This window comes from Anolis sagrei, chromosome Y (assembly GCF_037176765.1).
Source record: "Anolis sagrei isolate rAnoSag1 chromosome Y, rAnoSag1.mat, whole genome shotgun sequence".
In the NCBI taxonomy this organism is placed as follows: Eukaryota; Metazoa; Chordata; class Lepidosauria; order Squamata; family Dactyloidae; genus Anolis; species Anolis sagrei.
Genome location: NC_090035.1, coordinates 65,172,047 through 65,184,930, shown reverse-complemented (window position 1 = coordinate 65,184,930; position 12,884 = coordinate 65,172,047). Strand labels below are relative to the sequence as shown.

Below are 12,884 nucleotides of genomic sequence, written 5' to 3'. Positions count from 1 at the left end.
AGATGAGGTAGGATTTAATTGCGTGTACCATAAAATAAAGCGCTTCTGAGATCATTTTATGCAGAGTTTGGTCAGGGAGTGTCTTACATTCAATCATTGAAGGCACATTGGAATAGCCAAGTTTTCAGGCTTCTCCTGAAGATAACCAGGGTGGGAGGCTTGCCTAATATTTCTGGGGAGCGAATTCCAGAGACGTGGGGCCACCACAGAGAAGGCCCTCTCTCTCCTCCCCACAAGTCGCGCTTGCGATGAGGGTGGGAGCAAGAGAAGGGCCTCTCTGGAAGATCGAAGAGATTGTGTGGGTTCGTAGACGGAGATGCGGTTGCACAGGTAGGCAGGTCCCAAACCGTTCAGGGCTTTGTAGGTCAAAACCTACACCTTGAATTGGGTGCAGGTTGCCTTGCTTTATTCATAATGCCTTGCTTTCTGATAATAATGCCTTGCTTTCTGATTCTAATTTCTATTTATGAGTATAAAAACATGGGAAACCTATGTATTTTTTCCATGGCAGATGTGTTTGGATAGCATCCATTAACCACAGTAACCAGTCTGGCCTTTTGGACCTCATGGGAGCTGTAGTTCAACATACGTGAGACTTTTTGGCGATACTGAATTTTGTTTCCTCTTCATTATTCAATCTGACCAGTATGCACAGTTTCCCTTTTCTTTGAGACGGTCAGAAGGTCTTTATTTTTTGCACCAAATGAAAACACTTCTGGATTTTTTTTATGGAATCTTTCCTCATCCCACTAAGTTGTGAGCAATACCCTTGCATATGCACACACACTTTTGTGGGTTCTTTGCTGAGATGCAATACATTAGTGCCTCCTTGTGTCTTCATCATGCATTGCAGACACAAGATAGTCCGCAGGGGAAATCATAATGTATATCTACTAGATCTGTTTAAAGATTTCTAGGTTAGTTGCAGAACATTGGAAATTATTCCTTACTTTCAGTTATTGACCAACAAGGACACTGTGATCTAAATTATGTCATTTTTTACCTGGCATGTTATAGCAGGTGGTTATGGAATTGAAATGTAATTTTCAAAGTGTATTTTGATGTGAAAGGACCGTGAGCTTTATTCAGTTGTAGGCAGGAATGGCTGATGCTCCAGTGTCAGTGAAATGGGGAAACTGTTCTAGGTTTTAGTGTAAACATGATTTTTTTTCATGTAAGAAACGACTTGCGAAACTGCAAGTCACTTCTGGTGTGAGAGAATTGACTGTCTGCAAGGACGTTGCCCAGGGGATGCCTGGGTGTTTGGTATTTTTTCCATCCTTGTGGGTGGCTTCTCTCATGTCCCCACATGGAGAGCTAGAGCTGAAAGAGGGAGCTCATCCATGGTTTCCCCAGATTCAGACCTCTGACCTGTTGGTCTTCAGTCCTGCCAGCACAATTATCATACTGTATTATTATATTGTATTACAATATTATGAGCAATATTATATGTACATACAATATATTGTAATTATTAGCATAGCACAATATTAGTATTATATATTACTATATCGTACTTTACCACTATACTGCAATATTATTAGTAATATTACATGTAATATAAAATATATAATTATTATATTATTATATTGTATTATTATTAGTATTATATTGTATTACAATATTATGAGTAATATTATATGTACATGCAATATATTATAATTATTAGCATAGCACAATATTAGTATTATATTATATTATATTACTATATTGTACTATACCACTATATTGCAATATTATTAGTAGTCTGACATAGTGGTTGTTAGAATGGACAATTTGAACAGAAAAGAGGAAACCAGTATTTAAAAACTCTAAAATTAGGGCAGTAAATAAAAAGCAACACTCAGAAAAAATGGGAATTCCACACAGGAATTCAGGGCCAGCTAACACATCCCAACAAAGGATTCCGTCAGGCAGCAACCAGCCATGCTTTCAAGCTGCAAGGCTTTTTGATGCTAACCAAGGTGGCCAATTGCAACGTTCACACCTGCCTCAAACAGACAAGAGTTCTTTCTCTTATCCTAAACATTCCACAAATATATAAACATCACTTGTCTAGTTTCCAACAGACCTCACAACCTTTGAGGATGCCTGGCATAGATACAGGTGAAACATCAGGAGTGAATGCTTCTGGAACATGGCCATACAGCCCTGAAAACTCACAGCAATCCAATGATTCCAGCCATGAAAAGCCTTTGATAATAATAATTTTTATTTGTATCCCACCCTATCTCCCCGAGGGAGAGAGCGGCTCACAACAATTATACAAATCATCTCGACAACAACACATATAGATATATCCAATTTAAATTAAATCATGTACTGTGGGGGCCCTGTTTCACCTTGGATCTCAGGCTTTGTAGACTAAATTCTTTCTGACTGAGAGTTCTGATTTCTCTTTATGTACATGATGTACATAAAGAGAAATGGACTGACTGAGGGTTCCCATTTCTCTTTATATACACGATGTACTTGAAGCTAGGAACGAGGCAGAAACATATACAAAGTTGTTGCTGCCACGTACCCAGGCTTAGCCATTTGACCCTATAATGATACTCAAAGCTTGGGAAAGTCAACTCCTCTCCCACTTTTGGGCAAGAACACCCAGAATAATGCTTCCTGGGGAATTCAGGAAGTGGTTTTTATAAGTACCCATCCAAGCTTGTCAATAGAATATGCTCATGACATTTAGCCAGTGACTGTACTGGTGCGGTACAGACTTGAATCTCCAGACAATTGTGTATCACTGCCTAGAGTTATGGGTGTAGTTATAAGCAGTGAAAAGTCCCAGAGATAGGACTGCAGGAGTTTGGCTTCCTTTCAGTGAGAAAGAGCAGCATGAGTTTATGGAATTTTTGTAGCATGAGCTATCTTTACAAATATGCATGTAAGGCACAAGCAAAGAGCAAGCAGTTTTAAAGGGCAGCAGATTTTTTTCTCCATATTGGATCGCCAAACTTTGTTGATTTAGACTACAAAATCTCTCTCTCCCTCACATGCGCACATACACACACACACACACACAAACACATGTAGGTCAGAAATTATAATATTGATATCAAGCAAGAATTTAGGGGTCTTTGCCAGGAGGCAGAGACTGGGCAGACCCATCAAAGAGAGACCTTTCAGCCCTGGTGAGAAAATAAACACCCAACAGAGTTTTCCCTGATTTTCCAATAAAAGTCTCACCAAGTTGAAGAAAATGCCACCGAGTTGCCTTTATTTCGTCCCAGCTGGTACGGATGTCAAGCTGCAACCCCTTGCCAAAAGCTGACATGTTTTGCAAAGCAGAACAGTACAATTTTATAGAAATACAGACCTGTCAAATTAGAATTTCTCGCTCCCACCCCTCTTGTCGGATTTGAGCTGATTGGATGGTGTCATCAGCTGGAGGAGAGGCATAGCCGGCTTAGGCGCGCCTCATCCAATTGGCAAGTCAGCACCACTTCGGCCTCTTGCCCAATGGAAGTGGTACAGGCAGGAAACAATGAAGAAATTAATGGATTAAGTGACTCAATGTATGGATAATCACCCGCGATAACTTTGACAGTCTTCAAGCCGGCTCTTCTATTGTCTTTGAATGTGGCAATATACATTTTTTTGTCTGACCAAAAGGCAGACCCTTTTGAAATCCTTGGGTCAGGGATATGGCTTGATTGATAGTATCTGACTTTTGGTATCGGCCTGAGGAATGTCAACACAGAAGGAGACTGTGGGGACATCAATAGCCTCTTTAGGCAGGCTGTCCCCTGTGGTGAGGAATGATTGAATTTGCCATGGGGCACATCCCCCAGATGGGCAAACTCTGATGTCTGAAAGATAGTGCCCACTGTCCTATTATTCATGCATGAGTTTCTGTTGAGTACTTTTTTTGTTTGGGGGCTTATCTGGCCCAGGAGGGGAGAGGAAGTCTCCCGGAGCCCATGTGTGGCTGGGTTCATGAAAAGGTGACATTTCATATTTTATATAGACATATATGGGATTCATAAGGTATACATTCATAAAGAGGGGAAAAGAAATCATACCAACCCATCCCACCCACCAAAAGTCCATTGAAAGTCTAAAAATCATAGTGGAAGTTCATGAGGTTTGGGGAGGAAAAAGTTTCTAAAAGTTCATAGAAAAGTCCATAAAGTGTGGATTACAGGGGCATTGCCATGTGGGCCCATGGGGTCATGGAAAGAGCCTTAGGTTCCCACATGGGGGAGAGATAGGGGATTATGGGATTATTCCAACCTGGTGTCCTTGGTAAAACTGTGAATTCCTTGGTTTTGAACAATCTTTTACAGAGTCCTGCAAAGGGGAGGGGGGGTCACCTCCAATATCAATATTAGGCCTTAGTCTAGATCCAGAGACTAGAAAAGTTACTTTTAGACTAAAACTCCCCTGAACCTAAAAATTAGCATGGGTCCTAGTTGAATAAATGGGGCAACTGCTAATTATGTGGGCTGAGGGATTCTGCAAGTGGCAGGCTAGAAAAAGTAACTTTTACAATACTCCCACTAATATATATTGAGAGAATGAAGGTGTTGGGTCCCTCCTGAATCCGTCTTCAAATGCAACAGGTATGGCTTGGCTTTTATTATCCATTAACTCTGCGTTTCTCCAGGGAGTGAATGTGTATGTCTGTGTTCATAACTCGTTTTCTTCCCTGCCTTCTGAGATTAATTAAAATGCTAACCCAGTTACATGGAAATGGTGTCATTGACCCAGTTTCTCCTTTCCAAACAGGAAACAGAATCTGAAGCAACGTATGCCCCAATGTAGGTCACAGGTAGGTTTTATACAAAAATCTTTCAAGCAGACTAGGCAACCATTTTATGGGTAACATTCGCTACTCTTATGTTTTGTTCAAGTGGGACTGTAGTAGTGTTTCCCAAATATGTTGCTGTGCATTTCAAGTCATTTCCAAGTTTAAAAGCAAACTCTTTCATGGGTTTTCCTGGCACTGGGAGTTTGTGTCTCACCCAGGTTTAAACAGTGTGTTTCCATAGTCAAGCGGGGAATCAATTATTATTATTATTATTATTATTATTATTATTATTATTTTATTTTTATTTCTGGCCCCATCTCCCCAAAGAGACTCAAGGTGGCTTACATGGGGACCAGGCTCAGTAAAACAAAATTAAAATATAGCACCAAAAATACATTGTATTACACTAAATTGAACACATAAAGAAAAGAAAAAAACATATAAAACATCATAAAAATATACGCTCATCAACAACCAATAACCAGTAGCTGAGAACAGTGGGCGTGTTCAGAGCTGAAAGGGCAGGATGAGAGCCTGTGCAATATACTACAAGGGAGGGGCTGGTAATAAAGTGCAAAAGCCAGATATTAAGTTAGGGCTAGAAGGGCCAAGTCTGTTGTTGAACCGATTAACCAAAGACACAATGGAACAACCAACTTTTCAGGTATTCCCGGAAGGTGGACAGAGTGGGTGCTAATCTAATCTCTCTGGAAAGGGAGTTCCGGGGGGGGGGGGGGCACCACCGAGAAGGCCCTTTCCCTTGTCTTCACCAACCGTGCTTGTGATGGAGGTGGAAGTGAGAGAAGGGCCTCCCCAGTAGATCTTAAAGCTTGCACAGGTTCATAGTGGAAGATGTGATTGCGAAGATAGGCTGGACTTAAACCATTTATGACTTTCTAGGTGATAACCTGCACCTTGAATTGGGACTGGAAACTTATCAGCAGCCAGTGGAGCTGTTTTAATAGGGGAATTGTCCATTCCATATAATTCACTCCTGTTAGCAACCTGGCCACCCACTTTTGTATCAATTGTAATTTCCAGGCCATTTTCAAAGGCAACCTCACATAGAGCACATTGCAGTAGTTGAATCTGGAGGTAACTAAGGCATGGACCACCATGGCCAAGTTAGACTTCTCGGGGTATGGTCGCAGCTGGTGCACAAGCTTTGTGTGAAGGCCCTCCCAGCCACCACCAACACTTGAGCATTAAATGTCAGAGCTGAGTCCAGGAGGACCCCCAAACTGTGTACCTGTGTCCTCAGGGGGAGTGTAACCCCATCGAACACAGGTTGCCTCCCAATACCAGATCGGCTGCACGACTGACCAGGAGGACCTCTGTCTTGTCAGGATTAAGTTTCAGCTTGTTAGCCCTTATCCAGTCCATCACAGTGGCCAGGCACAAGTCCAGGATCCGGGGACTTCCTTGGAATTAGGTGGAAAGGAGTAGCAGAGTATCATCTGCAAGTGATGGTCTCCAGAGTCATAGCCCAGTGCTCAATCCACTGTGTCATACTGACTCTCTTCCCAGATCTTGGACCATATGACTAGAAGGTCTCCTATATAAACCTACTATATGGATCTTTTCAAAAGGATCCACAGTGTTTGACACTAAGGACACAGTTCAAGTAAAGACCACTTCAGTTACTTGTTGAGAAGCCCTTCCACCACTGCATGATAAAAAATGAAAAACAAATACTGGGATAATAAATATGTGAGTTTATTGATGAACACATTGGACATGTTGTTCCATGTATCCCATTGTATTTGTAGGCAATTCATTTCAGAAGAAGAGGCGACCTCTCTCTTTCTCAAAGGCCTCATTATCTCTAGAACATGCTGCTTTTTAACAAAACAATTTATGAACCATCAATCCACATATCACAAAAAATTCCTCAGAGTCTAACACTGCATGTCCTTATTCCAGAAAAAGTCCCACAGTGTTTAATACACTTGGCAGCTTACAAAATATCAAAGCCTAAGAGTTTATGTTTATGACAGTATAATGAAGGATCTTTCGTCCTAATCATATTGTTTGAATAGTTTAAAAAGAATGAATGAGACATTAGGAAAAATGCTGGAAAACTCTGGGCTAATGACCATTACAATTTTATACTGTGGGGTGGAAATAACGTTCTCTGAACAAGCAAACTTTCTGATTTTCTGATTCACCTAGAACAGTGGTTCCCAAACATTGATTCTCCAGATGTTTTGGACTACAATTCCCAGAATCCCTGGCTGTTGATTAAGCTAGCAAGGGCTTCTGGAAGCATTGTCAGTTCAAGCCACCAAAGTTTGGGGACCACAGATCTAAAATTTGCTGAGTGTGTTAAACTCCACTGCTTACCAAACTCCTTAAGCCAGAGGTGAGAGATGCCTGACCTGCTAAACTCCAGAGGGTGTGGAGTACATTCCTGCCATGTTTGGTGGTCCACTGAGCTTGATAGGTGACAAAAAAATTGCAATAAAATGAAATATGCTCCAAATGCTCCCCAGGAGATGTGAGGGCTACTTCCATTGGTCAAACCTAAACCTAGATTAGGTCTTTTTTGAAGAAGGAAGTGACTTCTCTTCATTTCCCATTGTTAAAAATGACTTCCCTTGTCCTAAAATGCTCCCAGAAACAAAATAAATATGCCCCCTTGAAGTTATTTGTAGGTAGAATGAATATTTTGCAAAATCAGGTGTTAATGGAGAAGTATGGCTTCCCAAAGTCTTCTAGTGGACAACCCTTTAGTCTTGCAAAGTTGCCCACCCTCACTCTAGAGCAGTGTTTCTCAACCTTCCTAATACCGTAACCCCTTAATACAGTTCCTCATGTCTTGGTGACCCCCAACTATAACATTATTTTCGTTGCTACTTCATAACTGTAATTTTGATTTTGTCATTTGGGAGTTGTAGTTGCAGAGATTTATAGTTAATCTACATTCAAAGAGCATTCTGAACTCCACCAATGATGGAATTGAACCATGACCAATAGAAAGTACTGGAAGGGTTTGGTGGGCATTGACTTTGAGTTTTGGAATTGTAGTTCACCTACATCCAGAGAGCACTGTGGACTCAAACAATGATAGATCTGGACCAAACTTGGCATGACTACTCAAATGTGAGCACTGGTTATGTTTGGGGGAAATAGACTTTGATATTTGGGAGTTGTAGTTGCTGGAATTTATAGTTCACCTACAATCAAAGAGCATTCTGAAACCCATCAATGATAGTAGTGGGTCAAACTTCCCACACAGAATCCCAATAACCAACCGAAAATACTGTATTTTTAATGGTCTTTGGCAACCCCACTGACACTCCCTCACGATCCCCACAGGGGTCCCGACTTCCAGGTTGAGAAACCTGGAATGCTGTTGGCCTATAAGACCTATCATACTTTTCTGTTGACGGGGTGAGCTGACGCACTCTAACAATATATGGGAGTCCACCCATTCACTCACCTCGGTTTACGATAATTGGGTACCCAATGGATTTTGGATAAATGCTCAGACTATGCAATTAGTCAATATACATTGTTAGGTGTGAACAGGTATTTTTTTAAGATGGTAGCTTCCATCAGGTCTAGCCACCTAAAATCTCTAGCAAGGGATTATGAGGAACTCCAAAATATCTGGAAGGCTATGCATTGTCATTCCCAGATCTACTTTGACAGAAATGTCAACAAATAGCTATGTCTTCCCCAAAAGAAAAAAAATGAAGAAAACCCATAAAATAGATGTCCTCTTGCTGTTGTGGACAGAACTTGGGAAATATGTTGAGTCCACAAAAGTTACTGTGAGCAGGTGGCTACCTTACCCACTCCTGCAAGTTGGCAATTAATTGCGCCATTAATCAAATTGCCAGGCAGGAGAGATAGAATCTCTTAGAAACCTTTTCTTGGTAAGAGTGAACAGCCCATGCTAATAAAACAAAAGGTAACCATAGGTTTGTTTGTCTCTACAATAAAAACTTATTCTGTATTAATACTGTCAGCAAGAGTCCCTTCCTGATATCTTTAATGCCAGAGTGCTGTGTTTTCTTTTGCTTGATATTTCAAACCTATTTAACCAGCCAGTTTGTATAAATGATAACAGGCCTCCTATTGACTTAATCAAATGGCAGAGTTTTACTGGAACAGAAAGTCTGAACTTTGAATTTCCTGGTACGCATCAAAAGCAAATCAGCCTACAAGAGTGGATGGCAAAAAAAGTAGGCATAATTTGTCCTTTATTGCAACAGTAGGTCAATGCCAAGGGTTCAAATCCTGAAATGGTTCACATTGGATCCCAGCAGTGTTGCTATGATTCCATAAGCAGATGAAGGCTGAACTGTGTGAGGCATCAGCTATGAAATCAATTGTGCATCGGAAACAAATGGGCTAGTTGGTAATTGAATTGGCCAGTTCCAGTTGGTAGCTTCCTTGCTCAGATCTTTCTCAGGCTTTGGGGAATTATTTATTTATCGTGTCAGATGCAAATTGAGGGTACAGTTGTAATGTATTTAAAAACACAAACAAAGTAAAAAAAAACTTGGCATTATACAAGATGTCCTTTGACCTGTAGCTGGCCACTTGGAGTGCCTCTGGTGTTGCTATAAGAAGGTCCTCCATTGTGCATTTGGCATGGCTCAGACTGCATTGTAATAGGTGGTCTGTGGTTTGCTCTTCTCCACACTTGCATGTTGTGAACTCTACTTTGTAGCTCCATTTCTTAAGGTTGGCTCTGCATCTTCTGGTGCCAGGCTTTAGGAAGACTGGGTGGTTTTTGGACCACATAAAACATTTCTGTCAAAGCGAAGTGATTCGCTACATTTAGTGTTAGTTGAAACTCATCACTTAGGCCAACCATAAGAAGAGTTGCAACAGATGTGGAGTAGACCCCATGCAGACCTTGCTTGGGAGCTAGTCTGAAACCCTGTGAAGGACTTGTAGTTACTAAGAGTTGTTAGGAATAAATTTTCCATTACCCCATACAGACAACTTTTTTCACCCCCAGGACGTGATGTCAAACAAAACTCTTCAAGTACTACCTATCTCTCCCAAGCCTTTCTGAAGGCCTCTCCCCCATACGCGATAGAGAGGACTTGTCAACTGCATTGCCATCCGTTTCTGTCTCACAGCAAGGCAAACAAAGTTGGTAGCATGTGGGCATCAAGGCCTGCAGCTTGCAACCCATACCAGCAAAACAATCAGAAAAAGTTCTCTGGATGGCTGTGGAGGAGAAGTAGAAGATTGCTGGGTCTAAGGAAGCGTTGAGGGTGCTGAGGAGCAAAGCATAGACTCTCCAATCAGGGCTGTCATTCTGAATGAAACCCACAATGTGGGAGATGTTGTAGGGAGCGAAGCAGATGGCAAAATTGAGCAATGTCACCACTGCCAGGCCCACGGCCCGTTGCTTCCTGCGGGCTTGAATGTTTGGTAAGGAGGTCAGGATGCGGATTAAGTTGACATAGCAGAAGAGGGAGACAAAGAAAGGGACCAAGAAGAGAGAAACACAGAGTTCCAGTCGGACAGGCAGAAGAATGTGAAGCTGTCTGGGGGAGAATTTTTCATAGCATTTGGAGACATTTTTTAGGATGGGGACAGTCTCGTTGATGTCCAACACCTGGTACTGGACAATGTAGACAATGCTACAGTGGGAACAGGCAAGCAACCAGAAGAAAAAGCTGGCCACTACTGCATAGATGGGTTTACGATGCAACTTGTACTTTATGGGATGGGCAACACCTAAGTAGCGCTCCACACTGATCGCTGTGAGAAACAGGGTGCTGATGTAGATGCTGCTATAGTAACAGAATCCAGTAAGTGGGCAGAGGAAGTCCGGCAAAGGCCAAGTCATGCCCGAGGCAGCCTCCACCATCTTGAAGGGCAGGAAGAGCAGAAGGATCACATCAGATACAGTCAAGTTGAACAAAAGGATGTCTATGGGGGCTGCCTTCTTGCGCACTTTCACCAGGAATGTGTAGAAGGCCAGGAGATTGGCAGGGAGTCCAGCCAAGAAGGCAAAGATGTAAACAGCAAGGACAACCGAGTTATCCGGTGTCATAGCGACCCTTTGGGCTTCTGCAAAGAGAAAGGAAAAAATGATATTAATAGAAAACACAACTTGTTCAAACTGACTTCCCAGTTCCCCGTACTGGTTTCCCATTTCTCCATGTTCTCCCGCGCTCCTATTCTAAACCAAAATACTCAATGGCAGCATGGGAAAGGTGAAGGACACATATGTATGGAGCTGCAAATGAGGGATCTGTAAACTCCTGTATGTTATTTATTTGTCAACTGTGGGTCCATGGACCGTAATCAAGTGATTTAAGCATTGTACTAGGATTCTGGATAGCAGAATCCTAGTACAATGCTAGTTCAAATTCACTGGGTGACCTTGTACATGTCACACTCTCTCTTACTGCATCTACACTGTAGAATTAATGCAGTTTGACGCCAATTTAACTTCCATGCTCAATGCTATGGAATCCTGGGAGTTGTATTTTTACAAGGTCTTTAGCCTTCTCTGCCAAAGAGTTCTGGTGCCCCACCAACCTACAAATTCCAGGATTCTGCAGCACTGACCCATGAAATCCTGGGTTGTATAGTTTTGTTAGACATCGACACTCTTTAGCATCATAAGTTAAGGAAGAAATGGTGGAATGGTGCATGAATGCAACATACTACATTCCAGAGTGCTTCTGGAACATGGCCGTACAGCCCAGAAAAACTCACAACAACCCACAATTTTTCTGTTACGGGACGGGGGCATTTAATTCTCTTGAAACAACTTTAGGTCCTGATTTTTAGTTTCCTGCTGAGAACAAAATGTTTGTTCCCTACCTTTACTTCAAGAGAGTTGCATTCATACTACAGTACAACATACTACAGAAACAAATAAGGCAGTTTTAAGAAATATCATAGAAGCCTTTTTTAAAACTATTAATGTTTTCACAACATCAGTGGCCAGAAAAGTGGAAGAATATTTTTGTAAAAATTCAGATTAAAGCAATTGGTGAGCCTAATAAAACAAACTCTTGCCACTGCCTTGAACTTGCTAGATGCCTTAGGCAAAGTAATCATTGAAATCTCATTCCCCGCTCCCATTGCAATATATAAGTTAACAAATATTGATTTATCTTACTGGATTGTTTTATGGTTAGATAATGTGTAAGTAGAGCTGGCTAAGATGTGCTACCTAATATGAGGTACCTGTGTATGTGAAACCCACCCTCCCTCCCTCCCTCCCTCTCTCTCTCTCTCTCTCTCAATACACACACACACACACACACACACACACACATATAGTGCTATCATATGAGCATTACACCAAGGAAAACTATTATCTCTTCCATTTCACTTATCTTAGCAGGAAAGGAGACAGTAGAGGTGACACGTGCATAGTACCTTATATTACATTATCTCTTGTTTATGGTTTTCTAATTCTGGTTCTAATTTGCATGCACATTGACCTGAACGAACTCTGTTTTTCAAACACATTTCCAGAAGTGAATTCTTCTTAAGCTGAAAGGCAGAAGTGCTTCTAAATGGCACATAGCCAAATGAGTGAAGGATTCCTTTTATTTCAGTGATTGTATCTCATTTTTGTTGTTATATTTGTTGTTTCCAATGAATTCACACTTTACCAGATGAGATAAAATCCAACACTTGCCTTCCTTGAAGAATATTTATTGAAATTGCAAGCCTCATTCGTTTCAAAAGGCCTGCTCAATGCAGGAATGAATCTGGACCCAACCCACTGATATTATATCAGAGATGAAAGACTTTTGCCCCTTTCAATAGTTTGGAGACTTCAGCTCCCAAAATCCCCAATCAGCATAACCAAGGATTATAGAAATCACAGCACCCAGAGGACCAAAGTCTGGTTTAAAACACAGAAGAGATAGAAACCACAGAGCTATCCATACATTGCAATATCCAGCAGTCCTACCTTGTGGTGAGGGATGTTGCAAGCTGTAGTTTAACAAAATGAGAAGACTATGGGTCCATCTATATTGTAGAATCAGCACAGTTTGGTAGCACTTTAAGTACCATGGTTCCAAGCTATGTAATCATAGGTGTGCTGGTACGGCTCTACCAGGAGCTCCTACTTCATTTTCTTTCTATTGGGTGTTTGCATGTATTCCAAGGTTCCATGCATTTTGCAATA

At 41.4% G+C, this 12,884-nt stretch overlaps 1 protein-coding gene across 1 annotated transcript; it reads right to left on the bottom strand.

Moving 5' to 3' along the window:
* Positions 1 to 8,962: 8,962 nt before the first annotated feature.
* Positions 8,963 to 10,778, bottom strand: LOC132781409 (free fatty acid receptor 2). The gene has a single exon (XM_060785665.2). It carries the CDS (start codon positions 10,776 to 10,778, stop codon positions 9,759 to 9,761), a length of 1,020 nt encoding a protein of 339 aa, XP_060641648.1. The 3' UTR covers positions 8,963 to 9,758.
* Between the last annotated feature and the right edge of the window lie 2,106 nt (positions 10,779 to 12,884).